At 38.9% G+C, this 19,368-nt stretch overlaps 1 protein-coding gene across 3 annotated transcripts; it reads right to left on the reverse strand.

Annotated features, from left to right (window-relative positions):
- Window positions 1–841: 841 nt before the first annotated feature.
- On the reverse strand, window positions 842–17,302 carry top1b (DNA topoisomerase Ib). Of its 3 annotated transcripts, XM_059527196.1 has the most exons (21): window positions 17,129–17,300; window positions 16,874–16,898; window positions 14,013–14,109; window positions 13,724–13,802; window positions 13,556–13,605; window positions 13,304–13,393; window positions 13,129–13,219; window positions 12,951–13,045; window positions 12,742–12,857; window positions 9,933–10,054; window positions 9,667–9,789; window positions 9,406–9,593; window positions 6,854–6,998; window positions 6,429–6,572; window positions 5,104–5,289; window positions 4,726–4,794; window positions 3,807–3,921; window positions 3,562–3,689; window positions 3,385–3,479; window positions 3,072–3,221; window positions 842–2,587 (listed from the first exon to the last, which is right to left on the reverse strand). In XM_059527196.1, exons 1-21 carry the CDS (start codon window positions 17,159–17,161, stop codon window positions 2,485–2,487), a joined length of 2,244 nt encoding a protein of 747 aa, XP_059383179.1. In that variant the 5' UTR covers window positions 17,162–17,300; the 3' UTR covers window positions 842–2,484. The 3 variants fall into 3 exon arrangements, 2 of the variants coding, with proteins under 2 accessions (XP_059383179.1, XP_059383180.1); XM_059527197.1 differs by lacking the exons at window positions 16,874–16,898; window positions 17,129–17,300 and adding an exon at window positions 14,266–14,373; XR_009425864.1 differs by lacking the exon at window positions 842–2,587 and having other exon boundaries at window positions 3,178–3,221; window positions 3,781–3,921; window positions 17,129–17,302.
- Between the last annotated feature and the right edge of the window lie 2,066 nt (window positions 17,303–19,368).

The raw sequence follows: 19,368 nt of genomic DNA on the forward strand, positions 1-19,368 counted from the left end.
TTTTTTTTTTTTTTTTTTACATACTATATATTATGTAAGTATGCATATTCAGACAGCCTATGCTTGAATACAACACTAGTGCACTGCTTATTATATGCTGCACAGTATGCACTGTGTACTACCTAATATTTTGTGTAAAAAGCATGTGAAACTGTTCAGTATGTACTTTTTTTATGTGAAACATAGGCAGTGGTTGTGTATAGAGTGAAATTCTAAGACATAAATAAAATGAGTAATTTAGCATTTTTTTTCTTTTGGTAGTCTGGTCAAGGTATGAAAAACTACTTCTGGTTCACTTACGCTGGAAATGAAAATCTAGTGCTGTGCATTAATTGCATCGTGGCTGCAATGTCATCTGCACTTACTAGCAAAACCAAAAAATGTAGTATTCTACTTATGTGCACATGCAGCACTGGCTACTCTCTTCATATCATTGTCAAACCAGGATTTGAAGTTATTACTCACCACTCAGTGGAGGAAAGACTTCATTACGCTGACTTCTGTGAGGAAACAGCTGATCACTTTATGAATTGACAGTCTGTCCACTACTCCCCAATGTATTTATTATTAAACATTCATTATGGCTGAGCTGTATCGTTATAAGCTTCTCTTGTTAAATATATTTCTGATTCCGAAAACTTCTTTAAAATCATAACCTTTTTTTCTCTTTTCTTTTTTTAGAACAGCATATTCTGCAAATCAAAACTGGTATGCAGCATAATATGACAGCAGACATGCATGCGATTGCACAATGCCCTCATAGGAAGAGGTTATAAACCAAAGCCGCAGGTGCAGATCGCTGCAGTCACACGTTCAAAGCACAAGACACGGAGGATGTGGGTATGACCTTAAAACCTTTATTCTAGGCATATAATGTTAATAAACAAATGCTTAAATAAGGAAAACCCTCTTCAGATGAAGTTTTTCCATATTTCTTCAGGAATGTGTAAATCTGTCCTTTTGATACATAGGGTAGCCTTTTCTTTCTTTCTTTTTTTTTAACCAAATATTGTTTCATACAAGTACCAAGCATTCTGTTTTCATTCCCTTCAGTTTCCCGCGTTTAAGACCCAGTGTCATTTAAATTACATATACATTTCTCTGTCATTAAATTACTGTAAACAATGTCTATATAAATCAACGGACTTAAAAATCCACCTTAAACTAAATTTGGCTTACACTAAGAGTTAATGTACAGTTAAACTGTCAATAATTACACTGAACACATAACCTTCACAAAAGGACTATGTAACCTGTCCTACACTGATGCAAAGCAAAATCAACATTGAAGTTCACATTGTTATACTGCCCAATAAATTACAGAAGAATGACGGAGTGTTTAATTGTGTTATTAATCTTGCATATAACATTTACAACAATGTCTGAGCTCTAACCAGGTACCATATGACTTCAGTTTAATTTATAGCCATTTAAAATATACAAAAAAAGCTGTCTTACAGAAAGGGACCTTTCCTCAATTGGTATAAAAATATCTTTAAGTTAATTTTTTTCTTTTTAAAGTATGTTTAGACACAAAAAAGTGCTATAAACTTGGGTGAAAGATGGATAAAATGTTATATTAGCTGCTTTTCATTTATATGCTTTTAAAAACTGTAAGCAGAACCGTACAAGACTTCAAATTAAATTGTACATTATCTAATAGATTTACATCACAGTGGTCAGAAACATATTTTTCTATTGACAGTGCACACGATGGACTTCTTCATTTATAGATTCATAGTTTAAACAGTGACCAACTGGCATATACAAGTTTTCATATACACTGGTAACTAGTGCCGTGCAACATAAATAATTTCCTTTCGTGAGAAACTGGTATACCACAGCAAATTCTCAAAAATGTAATTTCATAATAAAAAAATAAAAATAAAAACAGACTAATACTAACAGTAATAATGGCTATATTTAAAATCATATACTTTTGGTAAAACAAATTTCTTTGCACACGTTAAAAATGAAAGGTTCATCCCTAATAGAGACTTTAAAACAATTAAAAAGACTACATTCACATTTTGTTGCAATGCATTGTCATGACATTGGTGCCTCTGATTTATATGTCAGCTAAAAACATTTTTTTTCTTTTTTAACTCAGTTTTATACAGAATTTCTCATTTTACATTTTTTATTTACATCCTTTCATAAAGGATATCAGGCGTTGCAGTATTTCATTATTTGTTTCTATGAAAATACAAAATTCATCAATAAATCTGAAGGTTAAAACCAAAGGATAGTAATGACATGAAACAACTACAGCCTTTCTTGAATAGACACATGGTGTTCAGCAAGGCTCAGTATCAGGCCCTCTTCTGTTTTAAAAAAAAATGCAGTATGGATTGAACAAATAACCACTGAACTCATGTAGACCCTCATTTTGAGAGAAACTACTGACTTGCTCTGTATTTTTTACATAATCTTGTGCTAAATCTTCTTGATAAACAATTCATCAAAATAATAACAATAAAAGTTTTAAAACTCAAAGTCTTCATCTGTCATGTCAATAGCCCAGGCAAACTTTTCTCGCTGTGTTTTGTTGTAGATCTTCTCAATGGGAACTCCCCATTTTTTGCACCTGTGAAGGGAAGAAAGTAATAAACAAGATGTCAAGGCTGGAGAAAGTCTCTTTCACAAACACACACTTAGCATGGGTAAAGGTCAAAGGGATATTCTTCCATGCTTTTCCAAAACAAAAAGTCCTCGCATTTAAAAACTTAATGAAGGGGCCATTGTGTCATAGGATGGAGTTTTTCCAAAAATAAGCCGAGAGGTGGGCTGATGACAGTACACACAGAGGCAGGAGTCTGGTTCAGGCACAGACCCTTCTCTGGGCCTAAACCGCCACTACTCCCACCCACGGACATTACATACAAGAGGAAAACCGCCAGAGTCTATTGTTCCCGCCTGCATGTTTTTCCCCTCTTTACTTTGAAGGGACATATGCAACCTTAAAACTCTTTCCACACTAGTACTTTTGCACTAATTCTACAGTAAAGGTTAGACCACTAGAATGAAGTCCAGCTTGCCAAAGTCAATGTGAAAACACAGATATCTCTTACCAGGCGACTGAGATTCGCGGGTCCAGGTAGTTGAGTTTAGATGTGCCTAATGCAATCTGTTTATTCTCTTCACGATCTGTGGCCTGAACCTCCAGCTTCATCAGCTGCTCAGATATCCTCTGCACTGCCTTCTTCTTCGTCTCCACCGTCCTCAACGCAACAAAAACACACACATTTATTAGAGAAAACACGAATGGCTATTATATAACAATCTCTTTATATCTCCTTTTTACTACCTGCGTTAATACATATTGGATCAGTTTCCAGTTTTTCCGAAAATGAAAACAAAAGGTTTAAATAAAAGACTGCTTACTTTTTACTCTTCTCATTGCGAAGCGTCTTGGCATCGGCTTTGGCTGCTTTAAGTTCCTTCTTGGCAGCAGAGAGCTGTTTCTTTTTCTCGTCTATCTACAATACCGATACGCAATTTTTCTGTTTATTGATGACTGCAAAAAGGCCAGAATTCAAATTACTCACTCGTCACTCGTACCTTGGTCTGTAAGTTGTGCATGGATTTCTCAAAGGTTTTTGGTGGCGCCCTCTGGTGGTTGCAGAGAACGGCCACAGCGCGATTCGCTCTGTTATAAGAGAGGATCTTCTCAGGGATGTTATCATCAGCTGTAATATTTAGGATGAAGGGGGTTTTAGGTCATTTAAAGAATTTTGAAATAAAATGGGTATCAGCAAATAATTCATCAAGTACACAGACATGGAGCCGAGGAGAGACAGACTCACAGCTGGTCAGTTCTTTGAGCTGCTGCTGGAGGGTAATGGACGCATTATAAGTGCGAAACACTTTCGCTGTCAACCCATCCATCAAATCCTGGAGATGTTTATTCAGAATTGATGTCTAAAGAACAGAGCAGACAGTGCACATCACATGAAAGGTATTATATTTGCTATGCAAATTCTAAAGCCACTAAATGATCAAAACTTTGCTAAAAGCCTTCAGCGTATAATCATGCCTTCTGTCGTCTGACTGATAGTTTATCAATTTTTAGCAAGAAAAGCCTTTTTAGTATAGTTGTAAATGTGGTTCACGTGTCTTTTTGTTGTGAAATATATACTGATTTTTTATAAATGAAATATTACTCATAATACAAAAGTTATTCTTAAAAGATTGAAATTTACTGGAATGAAGCAGCTTAGGTTTACTTGTTTATACATACTTGCTTTTTAAAGAATCATGTTCAAATATAAGTATCAAATATGATCATCTCTCAGTCCTCGTATTGCATTGCATTACATATTTTGTAATTGAGATAAGTAGTCTGTTATACTAATCTCACTTATTACATTACCAGCTGTCAGAGTTTCACTTTACTTAGTGTCCATGTAAATATCAGCATCTGCACAAAATCACGTCATTTTGCTTAATATGTGTCTGAATAAAACTGAAGGCTTTTTCCCACCTAGTATGAGCTCTGTATTCTACTACATCATACTAAATGAGCCACAAAAGCATACCAAGCATACCGCAAATCCACTGTAGTGGTGTATAAAGGCAAAAGCACAAAAAATTAGTCAGTGTCTGAATACTTCCAGACCTGACTGTATGCAAACTTTTACTTTTTTTTTTTTATAACAGGATTGTTTAAACAAGATGCAAGGCGGATGTTTATGGTGAAATGTAGTATAAAGGTTCAGGTCTTACATTGAGTCGGTCAAACAGATCATCTTTCCCCTGCTTGTTTTCAAGGAACAACTGAAGGTTTTTAAATACCTAACACAACAAAACCAATATATATTCATTAGTAATAAATATTAAAGAACATCTTAAATCTGCAATCGCTCAAAAATGAAAATTCTGTCATTAAATGCCTCGATCGTGTTAGGATCCTTGGTGTCTATGGAAGATCAGAAAGCTCTCGGATTTCATCAAAAATGTCTTCATTTGTGTTCTGAAGATGAACGAAGACTTACGGGTTTGGAACGACATGAGAGTGAGCCATTAATGACACAATTTTCATTTTTTGGGTGAACTATTCCTTTAAATATCACCAATATGCTGCTCATATGCAGATTGTCTCACTCTTTTCTCCACGGGGACTTTGTTGTAGTAACGGATGGAGTCTTTTCCTGGGAAGTCCAGCTCCACCACGTAGCCCTGTCCGTCCATCTGAGGGTGCAGTCTGATGTGCTCCACGCGCAGAGAGCAGCAGCCCACCGTATCTGCCGTCTCTCCCTCGTCCTTCTCATTGCCGGCCCTCAGAGCCAGCTACACGCAAACACAAACACACATCAACAGCTTTTAGTGCAGTAAAGGGTCAACTCAGGCTGTCCTGATGAACACTCGTCTGAAACCACGTCGTGCATTTAAAATCCTTGAATGCACGGCATGCCGTTGATTATCCTGCTTATACAATGGTCATTTGCCACGTTATACACAAGTTAAAATCAGTATTGCTCTTTGCAGAGCAAAATTTGACTGAAAGGGTAAAAATGCTAATGCTAGTGCTAACATTCCAGTGATTTTGCCACCTCATAGTTTGGGAATATAATGAAGCGACCTAGAATCGTTTATTTTATTACAAAAAATCACGAGGAAGCGGTGATGAGTTTATGTGATCGCAATCTGCGATCTCCGACTGTGTGTGATAAAGCAGCACATTAATATATAACGTGATTAAACTTTTGTTTACCAATAGTTTTGCAAAAAAAAAATTTTTTGTGGTCTAATTAAAATCTGGGCCCTGAAGCACATCAAGTCGAGGATCACTGATATATGTTACTAGGTCACACTTTAGATTAGGAACACATATTCACTATTAAGAGTTTTCCCTCAATAAACCCCTTGTTTATAAAGTAGTTGTTAAGTTTAGGTATTAATATGTGCTTTATAAACAGCTAATATTTGCTCCCAGAAAGCAAATGTAGTGAATGTGAAGCCTCGTACACACCGAGATGATCGCCTGTGCTTATCACCTACGTTTTTGACAGGTCTTTTGTGTTCATACCCAAGCAATTTTCGGTGATGATGAGCCGAGTGACCATGCAAATTCACTCCCAGACATTAGACGACACATAGTGAAAGACAGAAATACCCCGCTACACATCAAATCCTATTTGATCTGCAATTCCTCTCCATAACAACTTCCTCTTATCGAGATTGTTGTAGTCGCTGTTGTGTTTGTCATAAAGCACTCTGTGTTCAGACACCACTGAGCTCTTCATTCATCTTGCCTTGATGCATCTTCTTGGTCTACTTACTTCCTCTTCGTCGTTAGGTATCAAGTGTGCATAGGCATCCTTTGTTAAGTCACGAGGCGTTAAACATCGCCGATAATCACGCAATATTCGTCCCGGTGTGAACAAGTCTTAACAGATGATCTAAAGTGGCCTGTGTGATGAAGAGACCTTGTCAATGAAGTACAGAGCGACGGCTCTCTGTCTGATCCTCATCTCTTTACTCCTCCAGTCCTCGCGGTACTGCGCTCGGATGCGCTCCACACTCTTCTTCAGCCGCCGCGCCGTCTCGTACTTCTGCCAGTCCTTCTCTCCCTGAGACACACGCAAAAATCTCAAGTCAGAAGTCCATTGTTTGCATTTCATATGCCAGTTTGTCAATATAACTGCCATTCAAAGTTTGCATTGGACCATTAATCAATTAATCGACTACTAGGATAAAAGTAATAGAAGTCTATGGATAGTCCCCACAATTTACAGAAACAAATGTGTTTGTGTGTGTGTGTGTGTGTGTGTGTGTGTGTGTGTCAGTAAGCAGCGCATTACTATAGAATGGTAAAGCTCTAATGATGGGATTGGGCCTAGTGTTGGCTGACCTTGATTCTGGAGCTGGGGTTGAGCATGATGTATTTGATGGAGCCCTGAATGTTCTCCGTCCAAGACACTAGCCACGTGACTTTATTATCATGACGAACTTCCTTCCACCTGCTGCCTGGAGGCGCTTTAGGGTGGACCGAATCTCTGAGGACAACATACGACGGAGGATCATCATATTCCAAATACACCTAACAGTTTTTCTGCTTGTTGATAAAATTATTTGTTTTAACCTGATAGTGAAATCTAATGTGGAAAACTGACATTCCTTCTGTTGAAGATCTGTATGAAAGATATCATCAGAGTTTGAGCATGACACATCTGCCAAACAAAACAGGATCAGGCCGGCCACAACACTCACAGGAAGCGGTCCTCTGACACGCTCTCAGGATAAACAGCTCCTCTATAAGTGGTGAGCAACAACAACAACAATAGCCTGCTAAATATATGGGCTGCCTCAGGTCAAGATTATTAACCACTAAACTAACACTTGTGAGAAAGAAGTGTGCTTAATTGCATTGTATGTGCACTTGTAGTGTACTTCAAATCTTTACTTGCAGATTCTACAATATTAATGTCATAAAATGCCTTAAAAAACTTAAAAAGAGTTCATTTTCATTATTATGTTTATTAACAAGTGTGCGTTAAGAAGTGTGTGTTATAATAATGTCAAATTAAAACTTGTACATTAAAAAGCATTTTAAATTATCTGTACTTTGTCGAGCTTGAAAGTACACTTATTTTGATGTGTTGACTATCATGCTATGTACTATCCACAGACGGCATTTGAATGCGAGCTGAGGTAAGATGCAAACTGCTAAACATGATGAGACAATTCAGCAATATTTACAAACTGTTTGGTAATGTTTGTATATCTTTATAATTCTACCGTAATTTCATGCGTCTAAGAAAATGTTTCAAAAATCTGTAAAAATATACAAACCCGATTCCAAAAAAGTTGGGACACTGTACAAATTGTGAGTAAAAAAAGAATGGAATAATTTACAAATCTCATACACTTATATTTTATATTCACAATAGAATAAAGATAACATATCAATTGTTGAAAGTGAGACATTTTGAAATGTCATGCCAAATATTGGCTCATTTTGGATTTCATGAGAGCTACAATTTTCCAAAAAAGTCGGCACAGAAAGCAATAAGAGGCCGGAAAAGTTAAATGTACTTATAAGGGACAGCTGGAAGACCAGTCTGCAACTGATTAGGTCAATTGGCAACATGATTGTGTATAAAAAGATCCTCTCAGAGTGTCAGTGTCTCTCAGAAGTCAAGATGGGCAGAGGATCACCAATTCCCCCAATGCTGCGGCGAAAAATAGTGGAGCAATATCAGAAAGGAGTTTCTCAGAGAAAACCTGAAAAGGGTTTGAAGTTATCATCATCTACAGTGCATAATATCATCCAAAGATTCAGAGAATCTGGAACAATCTCTGTGCGTAAGGGTCAAGGCCCGAAAACCATACTGGATGCCTGTGATCTTCGGGCTCTTAGACGGCACTGCATCACATACAGAAATGCTACTGTAATGGAAATCACAACATGGGCTCAGGAATACTTCCAGAAAACATTGTCGTGAACACAATCCACCGTGCCATATCTAAACATGATCCAGAAGCGCAGGCATTTTCTCTGAGCCAAGGCTCATTTAAAATGGACTGTGACAAAGTGGAAAACTGTTCTGTGGTCAGACGAATCAAAATTTGAAGTTCTTTTTGGAAAACTGGGACGCCATGTCATCCGGACTAAAGAGAACAAGGAAAACCCAAGTTGTTATCAGCGCTCAGTTCAGAAGCCTGCATCTCTGAAGGTATGGGGTTGCATGAGTGCGTGTGGCATGGGCAGCTTACACATCTGGAAATGCACCATCAATGCTGAAAGGTATATCCAAGACGTCGTGTCTTTCAGGGAAGACCTTGCATTTTCCAACATGACAATACCAGACCACATACTGCATCAATTACAACATCATGGCTGCATAGAAGAAGGATCCGGGTACTGAAATGGCCAGCCTGCAGTCCAGATCTTTCACCCATAGAAAACATTTGGTGCATCATAAAGAGGAAGATGTGACAAAGAAGACCTAAGACAGTTGAGCAACTAGAAGCCTGTATTAGACAAGAATGGGACAACATTCCTATTCCTAAACTTGAGCAACTTGTCTCCTCAGTCCTCAGAGCTCTGCAGACTGTTATAAAAAGAAGAGGGGATGCCACACAGTGGTAAACACGGCCTTGTCCCAACTTTTTTGACGTGTTGATGCTATGAATTTTAAAATCATCTTATTTTTCCCTTAAAATTATACATTTCTCAGTTTAAACATTTGATATGTCATCTATGTTGTATTCTGAATAAAATATTGAAATTTGAAACTTCCACATAATTGCATTCTGTTTTTATTCACAATTTGTACAGTGTCCCAACTTTTTTGGAATCAGGTTTGTAATTTTAAGTTTCAGACAGACAGACAGACAGACAGACAGAGACAGAGACCAGTAATATAAACCAGTAATAATAATGAATGCTCAGGGACTGACTTGCTGCAGTTGATGATGATGTCCTCGGGGCGGATGCGGCGTTTCAGTTTGCCCATCTTAGGATGATCCCCACGGCCGCGGAACAGACCCGGCGGCTCGATCCGAAAGTTCCCGATCCGCTCCCTGTGGTTGTCCATGACACAGTATCCGTACTCCTGCAGAATGCGCTCGTTCTCTTCTTTGATTTTCTGTAGAAAATTGACTGAATAATAGTCTAAATGTTTTCTGCATGTGTGTGTTTGCAGACAGTGACAAACTAACCTGTTTCTCCGCTTTCGACGTCTGTTTTCTGGCCTCGGATTGTGCTTTAAAGTACTCGTGCATCTCAGTGAAGTCACATTTCTTCAGCTCTGTGATCTTTGACTTCTCCTCTGATGTCATTTCCTTACAAGAAACATTTGTGATACAATATTTCCATCAGAACAATTTCAAATATTTACACATTTCCAGCTGCTGATAAAACTATTCCTGTAAAACTGGCATTTGTGAACAGTATACTGACAGTAATGTATTGGAAAGTGTGTTACCTTCCTCCAATCTTTAAAGAAGTTCTTTCTAAATATGTCTTTAGTTGTGTATTCATGGTCAAGCATTTTTGCATAAAACGTGGCCACTTCCTCTGCACCAGGGCTCAGCTTCATGGCCTTTCCTGTGGACCACATGACCAATATCTGAAGATATCCTCATCATACACCGCAATATACATACGCTGGTCATATAATTAGAATATCATAAAAAGTTGATTTATTTCACAAATCCCACTCAAAAAGTGAAACTTGTATATTATGTTCATTCATTACACACAGACTGATATATTTCAAATGTTTATTTATTTTAAGTTTTATGATTATAACTGACAACGAAGGAAAATCCCAAATTCAGTATCTCAGAAAATTAGTATATTGTGAAAAGGTTCAATATTGAAGACACCTGGTGCCACACTCTAATCAGCTAATCAACTCAAAACACCTGCAAAGCCTTTAAATGATCTCTCAGTCTAGTTCTGTAGGCCACACAATCATGGGGAAGACTGCTGACTTAACAGTGGTCTGAAAGATGACCATTGACACCTTGCACAAGGAGGGGAAGAAACAAAAGGTCATTGCAAAAGAGGCTGGCTGTTCACAGAGCTCTGTGTCCAAGCACATTAATAGAGAGGCGAAGGGAAGGAAAAGATGTGGTAGAAAAAAGTGTACAAGCAATAGTGATAACCGCACCCTGGAGAGGATTGTGAAACAAAACCCATTCAAAAATGTGGGGGAGATTCACAAAGAGTGGACTGCAGCTGGAGTCAGTGCTTCAAGAACCACTACGCACAGACGTGTGCAAGACATGGGTTTCAGCTGTCGCACTCCTGGTGTCAAGCCACTCTTGAACAACAGACAGCATCAGAAGCGTCTCGCTTCAAAAAGGACTGGACTGCTGCTGAGTGGACCACAGTTATGTTCTCTAATGAAAGTAAATTTAGCTTTTCCTTTGGAAATCAGGGTCCCAGAGTCTGGAGGAAGAGAGGAGAGGCACACAATCCATGTTACTTGAGGTCCAGTGTAACGTTTCCACAGTCAGTGATGGTTTGGGGTGCCATGTCATCTGCTGGTGTTGGTCCACTGTGTTTTCTGAGGTCCAAGGTCATCGCAGCCGTATACCAGGAAGTTTTAGAGCACTTCATGCTTCCTGCTGCTGACCAACTTTATGGAGATGCAGATTTCCATTTCCAACAGGACTTGGCACCTGCACACAGTGCCAAAGCTTCCAGTACCTGGTTTAAGGACCATGGTATCCCTGTTCTTAATTGGTCAGCAAACTCGCCTGACCTTAACTCCATAGAAAATCTATGGGGTATTGTGAAGAGGAAGATGTGATATGCCAGACCCAACAATGCAGAAGAGCTGAAGGTCACTACCAGAGCAACCTGGGCTCTCATAACACCTGAGCAGTGTCACAGACTGATCAACTCCATGCCACGCCGCATTGCTGCAGTAATTCAGGCAAAAGGAGCCCCAACTAAGTATTGAGTGCTGTACATGCTCATACTTTTTCAGTTGGCCAAGATTTCTAAAAGTCCTTTCTTTGTAGTGGTCTTAAGTAATAATCTAATTTTCTGAGATACTGAATTTGGGATTTTTCTTAGTTGTCAGTTATAATCATAAAAATTAAAATAAATAAACATTTGAAATATATCCCGGACGAGCCCTCTTCTGTCTTGTGGGGTGGTGTTGGCGCAGTGGATAAGACACATGCCTTTGGTGTGAGACCCGGGTTCGAATCCACTGTGAGACACCAATGTGTCCCTGAGCAAGACACTTAACCCCTAGTTGCTCCAGAGGCGTGCGACCTCTGACATATATAGCAATTGTAAGTCGCTTTGGATAAAAGCGTCAGATAAATGTAAATATCAGTCTGTGTGTAATGAATGTATATAATATACACTTTTTGAATGCAATTAGTGATATAAATCAACTTTTTGATGATACTCTAATTATATGACCAGCGTATGTATACTCATTGTACTTGCTGATACTATTTTTATTTTTTAAAAATTTACAATTTGTGACATTTATTTTCACCTTTTCTAATTAATAAGTTATCTCTTTTAAAAAGCATACTATGTAAACTGAACCTAGTAAAAAGTAATATATTTTAAATACATACGTATAGTTCAAATACATTAACATATTTACTGACATGTCAAGACTTAATAAAAATTATAATTATACTTTATTTGGAATATCACTTGTGCACAATGCACATTTCTTAATATTAAACCTAAAATGTGTTTTAATGTCAATATTAAGAAGGATTGTACAATCTTTGAATAATATTGGTCTTTAAATGCAAGATATTTAAAGTGTACATGAAGTATACTTGCAATAGCTCCACTTTATCACAATCAAATATACTTCAGTATATCTTTAGCTGGACGTCTGCACTACTTCCACACAATTAAAGTGCTTAAAGCACAAAATTAGTTGTTCCAATTTAGCCAAAAGTACACTAAAGGGTATTTTTATTAAATACAGAAATATGTAAATGTATTTTTAGTATACTTAGCATGAAATAAATGTATTTCAAATATATATTAGTATATATTTTTTTCACTATGGTATAAAGGCATCCTGAGAAAATCACCCCCCCCCCCCCCCCAAAAAAAATACAAAACAGGAAACAGCACTTTTTACAGGCAAAGCATCTTAAAGTACTAATTGTATTGGTTGTAAAAAAATTAAATTATAAAATGAAATTATTGGTCAATCTGTAATGATTTTAGTGTTTTTGAGCAGAATATGATAGCGGACAGGTTGGGGGGGGGGGGGGTCAAAGGTCAACCCTCCTCACCATCATAATAAAACCTGATACGGTCTGGCAGTGGTTCATACGGCGGGGGAAACACGGGCCCTTTGTGCTCCAGAAACCTCCATTTGGAGCCATCTGTGTATTTCTCCTCTTCCCACCTGAGAAACAGAGCAGGACACAAACACTGCAGATAGTACGGAGAAACATTAAAAAAATTGTAAAAGTACAAGTTTGTCTCTATTATGTCTCACCATTTCCACTTTTCCTGCGGCTCGTTTTTGGCTTTCTTCTTCCCTCCAGTGGAGTCTTTCTTCACCTCTTTGGTCCTCTTCTTTGGTTTCTTTTCCTGAGCAGGTCAGATCTGACATGAGTAACAATCCAACGCCAAAGTGAAGGAGCAGATAGTTCAGGAGAAAGAGCGATGCATACCTCCCTCTCCTCATAATCACTGTCCTCCTGTTTTCGTCTTTTCACTTTCTTCTCATGGTCCACTTTGACCTTTTTGGGTTTGTGTTCATAGCTGCTTGACAAAGAGAAATATTATGGGTTTAGCAAATGTGTGCATATGCTGAGGATGATGGGAACTGATCTGTATTGCACATACTCGTCTTCCTCCCGCTCTCTCTTGAGAGGTTTCTCATGTTTGATGGGCTGATGATAGCCGTTGTCCTCTTCCACTTTAACTGACAGAGAGCTGAAACAACACATAAGCAGTGGAACGTGCCATTTTACATTACAAAGTAAAAAACCTGAAATGTTTATCTTGGTACATATATAAAATAACAGACTATTTATATTTTCCAATGTGCAAATCAAAAGACTGTGACTCATAAAAGAGGAGCATCGCTCGTCTTACCTTACGAAGCCGTTCTCTTGATCTCGATATTTGCCATCAGAGCTACGAAACTTCACAAGAATACAAATACACACCCAAAAGAAGATTTATAAGCATGCTCAAACAGACACATTATTTCATTCATTATGTTTTGTGGCTGTCTGGTACGGCACAAATAAATAAATCAACCTTTTCTTCTTTTTGCTTTTCTTTGTGCTTAAGCCGCTCTTTCTCTCGATGCTTCTTCTCAGAAGAGCTTCTGTGTTCACTGTAAAACAAATGAAAACCAGATGAGTTTCTCCTTTAGGACACTAGATAAATGAATGTCTGATGATGACTAGTGCCATTGAAATGGGCAGGACTGCAAACTCTTACAACAGATCAATACGCTGAAGCAAAGGTCAACGCATCAGGAGTAATGAAGCTTACAAACCTTGAAACAAATGGTCAAAATAACAGAAGTAATAAAAAGAATCACCTGTTCCCGTTCTTCAAGTTTCCTCGCTCTTCGTCTCTCTTGAGGTCTTTGTGGCTGTGTTCTCTGTGTTTATGTTTGTCCTTGTGTTTGTGTGAATCTGAGCCAAAAACCATAAAGTGTCATAAAGACCAGAGAGAAAACCAGACAGGTTTAGATTCAGAGATGCCATAAATCTCAATGAAACTCATAATAATTCATTTAAATTAAAGGAATAGTTTGCCTAAAATTGAAAATGTGCAGAAAACTGACTGACCCTCAGGCCATCCGAGATGTAGACAAGTCTGTTTCTTCAAATGTAGCATTGCATCATTTGCTCATCCTCTGCAGTGAATGGGTGCCGTCAGAATGAGAGTCCAAACATCTGATAAAAACATCACAATAATCCACGAGTAAGAAAAGCTGTGTGTTTGAATGAGAATCTTCATCATTAAAATGTTTTCAACTTCAAACTGTGGTTTCAAGGTAAAATATAATTGCTTTTTCCAGTGAAAGAATTATCTTGTGTGAATCAGGAGAGAAATATGCACAGATTGAAAACAGTTCAAAACAAGTGTGTGGGTGGACAACAGACTTTTCTTTACAAACAAGACGCTTCTCAAGATATTAACTGATGGACTGGAGTGGAGTGGATTACTTGTTTTTATCAGCTGTTTGGACTGACGGCACCCATTCACTGCAGTGCATCCATTGGTGAGCAAGTGATGCAATGCTACATTTTGGATGGCCTAGGGGTAAATATATTTTCAGCAAATTTTCATTTCTTGGGTGAACCTTTAACATAACATTAGTAAAAGCAATTAGCACCATTGTACACTCTTAACACCCCTCAAATGTCAGTGATATGCAATAACATGATACAGTATCATGTAACTGGCATACGGTAAATGAAACCATTTCACACTACATGATGCTACATCATTATAGCAATTACCAGTATATTACGTGGTTATTATAGGATTGTGTTGCAATTCTTAACTAGCAATAAAGTACCAGAAAGGTACTTTGGTACCCTGTTGCTCCACGTAAACACCATAGTATATAAATATGGTAATCATACATTATGATAGTATATCTTGAGTAAGTGCACCCATTACACTTATCAAGATTTTGGACACTTTTAATTTATATTTAATTCATTTACACACTGATTGGCAAAAAAAACACATTATTACTTAGTGCATGCATCACTATACTTCACTATACTTCATGCATCACTAAACTATACTTACTGCAGTAAAACAGCACATCAATGATCTGGTCATGTACAAACACAATGTGCTGTTCTCATTCAATTCTTCATGTGCAACTTGCTTTTGTGCTACTGTATCATTTAAGATCACCTGAAAAATGTTAGACCACTATGAAACATGCAAAGCGTGATGCTTTGACAGTGCACTAGAGCGTGAAGCCAGTCCAATGACTGCATTATTCTTGCTATTAAGTCCAATTCTTGCTATTAACAAACCATTAACTATGACTTTTGTCTCAATAAACTCCAAATGTGTTGCTTATAAGTAACAGTTGCTGTTAAGTAGATATTGTGTAGAGTTATTTCATGCAGAATATGTGCTTTATAAGTACTACTAAACAACCAATATGTTAATAATAGGCTTGCTAATAAGCTATAGTTATAGTTAATAGGGAGAATTGGTCCCTTAACTGTTAACAATATTTTGTATTTAGTTCTTTGAATGTTCGGGGATATTATGATACCAAATTATATTTATGCAGTAGTTTTAATCCATTTAATGAACATGAACATTTTAAAAAAATCATTCAGAACCATTTAACCTTTTCAAATCATGTCCATTATTTAGTAATTATTATTTTATTTTATTTTTGTATGTGTGTGTGTGTGTACTCCATAGACTGTGTACTCACATAGAAAGTGTTAGAAAGGGTTTTATCAATTTTATACCATTCATGGAGTAAAACAATCTAAAAAAACCTCAACATTTTTGACCGAAGAGCAAAAGAGGGTTTAAAAGAAGCATCCTTTCCAAATAATCACTAGAAATAGCTCAAATAATGTAATTTCATGTATAATCATTGTTTAACATCAGTCCTAGATCAGAACTCAAAGTGACAAATAGATCAACTAAACAAAACAGTGCTTTTATTCCCCGGTTTAGAGTGGGCAGGGTGTACAGTCACCACAAATATAACTTACACGTATTTCAGGCAGTTTGAAGGAGTGTTTAGAGAGTAATATCAGCATACATGAGTTTCAACTGGGACTGTAAATCAAGACTGACTGCCGTTTGCGGTCTTAACTACAAGACTGCATTTCTTAACCTGTCGTTTTGTGTCCACCTATATACTGAATGATTACCATATAACCCAAACCATAGTACTACCATGGTGAATACCAGGAAATATGCCAGTTATACTACATAACAGGACTTGTATGTTAATGTTTTATGTTAACCCCATAGTGAGTGAGTTACCACAGTTGTGTTGCTCACAGAAATATAGCCAAAGCTTCTGTCATATTACGATTTTACATTAGCAGCTGTGTTATTTCGGTGGGAACACAGTGGTACCGGTGCTGTATATGATCGTTATCATCTCTAGAAATGCTGCTTATGTTGAGAGAAAAAGAAAATGGCGCAGAGACTGAGTCCTCACGCATCGTCTCCTCGCTTTCAGCCCGTTATCCTTCGAAAGCGACACGATGACGGTCGTTATCCGCTAACCGAGATACTTCTCTACACGAATGTGCCGTCGGTGTGCGGTATTTCAGGTGTTAAAAGTGATTTCACAGCGCTGTTTCTGAACAATAGACGGACGGGACTGCTTCATCTCACTGTATTTAACTGTCACGAGCGCTTCAGCTCTTCTCTTCTGTTAAAAACACTTACTGTAGTCCTCAGACCCGGACTGCATCTGAAACACACATTTATACAGCATTTAAAGACATGTCAATGTCACAAACGCATACAATCAGAAGATACGAGCGCATAAAGCTTATTGCAATATTGTCCTTTTAACGTTACGTGCAATCTTAACTTTTAGTTTGTCAAGTTTACTGCAATCACGGAGCATTTTTATTGCAGACATTTGCAGATATGTCCTGCGAGAATGGTTCAGTATAGAGAGCATGCTAGACATGGTACCTGGTGCTGTTTGTGTGCATGATCTCCACTCATGATGACACTCTGGAGATGAAGAAGGTGATGATGATGATGATGAAGGTGTAAGCTGGAGATGATGAAGCAGCCGGTGTTTTAAAAGCTGTGACAGTCGTCGAGCGAAGTCTGACTGTGCCGCTACTGCGCATGCGCTGCGTCTGGAAAACACGATCCATAATCACACTCTCCAGGACACACACGCAAACTTTACACTGATCTACACACGCTGTTAAAACTCTGTCGATGACACCCAAATGTGTGTGTGTGTGTGTGTGTGTGTGTGTGTGTGTGTGTGTGTGTAAGGATAGCAATACCAGTAAATTTAGTCAAAAAATACTATAGTTGTTTATAGTAAATACTAGTGTTTTTGTAGTGTATTATACTGTTAATGAATGCTACAGCAAACTGTAATAAACACTGTAGTATGCTTTAGTTTTAAACTGTAGTGTATTGTAGTGCAATATAGCCTACCTTATAGTTTTAGAAAACTTAGTCAGTATTGGGTACAGTATTTTGTTTATATAGTTGTTATATCTTCACAGTAGCTATAGAATTACCACCACAACTTAATTCAACTTTATTTATAAAGCCCCTAATAAAACTACTAAGTTGACCACAGTGGTGTACAGTCAGTTCAATTAAAAGAATAACAAATAACTCAAATAATAATAACAATAACTAACAAAAAATTATTACCCATGAAAAACATGCCTCAGCACTTCTTCTTCTTTCGTGTGTCGTCATCAAATGTCCAGCTCAGTAGAACTCAGCCACGTTCTCATCTCAGGTCCCACGTCGAAGAGGCCGGCCTCCGACGGTGGTTTATACAGTGGACAGGTGGTGATTATGTGCTCAGCGGTCTGCTCTGGCTCCCCACACTCACACACTGCTCTGTCCTCCAGGCCCCACTTCCTCATCGATGCTTTGTAACGTCCAAACCCGGTTCGCAGGCGGTTTAGCAGTCCATTTAGAGTCCATTGCCGGCGTGGCAGATCCTCTCCTTCAAGAGCGCCTCCAGGGTCATAGATTGAACGGTGGATTCGTGAGGGCCCTGCTGACTCCCACTCCTGCTTCCAGGCTGCCGCGAGCCATGCCTCTGTAGACAGGTACTCAGGGATGGACCTGAGCAGGTCTTGTGCCGCCTTGTTGTACGGGTGGCGGGACTTCAGTCTATGAGGAGGCAGTGCTGTTGTGGTGGTATTGTGCAGGATATGCCAGTTGTATCTTTGGGCTTTCCTTGCAAGAGCGAGGGTAGCAGCCTCTCGTCGGAGGCCGGCCGGGGCAATTCCCGCTAATGTTGGCAGATGGTAGACAGGGGTAGATTTCAGGCAGCCAGTTATAGTCCGAAGGGCGTGTGTTTATGGCAATGTCGACTTTCCTGGCGTGTGGGCTTCTGCACCAGGCTGGGGCACAGTATTCAGCTGCGGAGAAGACGAGAGCTACTGTTGATATTCGAAGCACCTTGGCAGTTGCACCCCAGCTAGTACCAGCGAGACGTCGAATTATTGCGACCCTTGATGACACTTTGGCCGTCACTTCTTCTAGGTGTTGTTTGAATGTTAGAGATCTATCCAGGCGTACGCCAAGGTACCGTGGGGCTTGCTGGAACTCAAGGCGCTTGTTATTAACGAATATGTCCTGTTCCCGTCTGGCCTCACTGTTGTTCAGGTGGTAAGCTGCTGCAACTGTCTTGCCGATGCTGAGCTGCCAAGGTGTCCATGTCCTGGTTTAGGCTGGCCTGCATCTGCTCCCATGTTTGTCGTCTCGTCATAATGGCCAGGTCGTCAGCGTAACCATATTTCCAGGATGTTGTTTCCGGTAAGTCGTGGATGTAGATATTGAATAACATCGGTGCGAGGACAGAACCCTGCGGAACACCATTCCTCAGCCTTCTAAGCCTGCTGCATTGACCGTCGCTGGTCTTTAGGGTGAAGCTGCGGTTCGTCACCATCTCAATGATGAACTTCACCATGTGCCGGTCGGGAATGATCTTTAGTAGCTTTAGGTGGAGTCCGCGGTGCCAGACGGTATCGTAAGCGGCTGTGAGATCAAGCAACACTACTCCAGCCTTCTGTTTTTCCTGAAAGCTGTCCTCAATGTCTTGGGTGAGCAGTGTCACCTGGTCAACCGTTGACCGACCGCGCCGGAAGCCAGCTTGTTCCCGTGGGAGTTGAGGGTCCACTATTGGCTCGATACGATTATAGATCAGCCTCTCCAGGGTTTTG

This window comes from Carassius carassius, chromosome 37, assembly GCF_963082965.1.
Source record: "Carassius carassius chromosome 37, fCarCar2.1, whole genome shotgun sequence".
NCBI classification, from domain to species: domain Eukaryota; kingdom Metazoa; phylum Chordata; class Actinopteri; order Cypriniformes; family Cyprinidae; genus Carassius; species Carassius carassius.

Bases quoted from the DNA above. Each gene is read 5' to 3' on its own strand.
- top1b (XM_059527196.1), bottom strand. From the start codon at position 17,161: ATGAGTGGAGATCATGCACACAAACAGCACCAG. The intron at 13,803-14,012 runs GTGATTCTTTTT...TTTGTTTTACAG, and splicing joins AACTTGAAGAACGGGAACAG to TGAACACAGAAGCTCTTCTG. The intron at 13,046-13,128 runs GTATGCATCGCT...TGACCTGCTCAG, and splicing joins GTGATTATGAGGAGAGGGAG to GAAAAGAAACCAAAGAAGAG.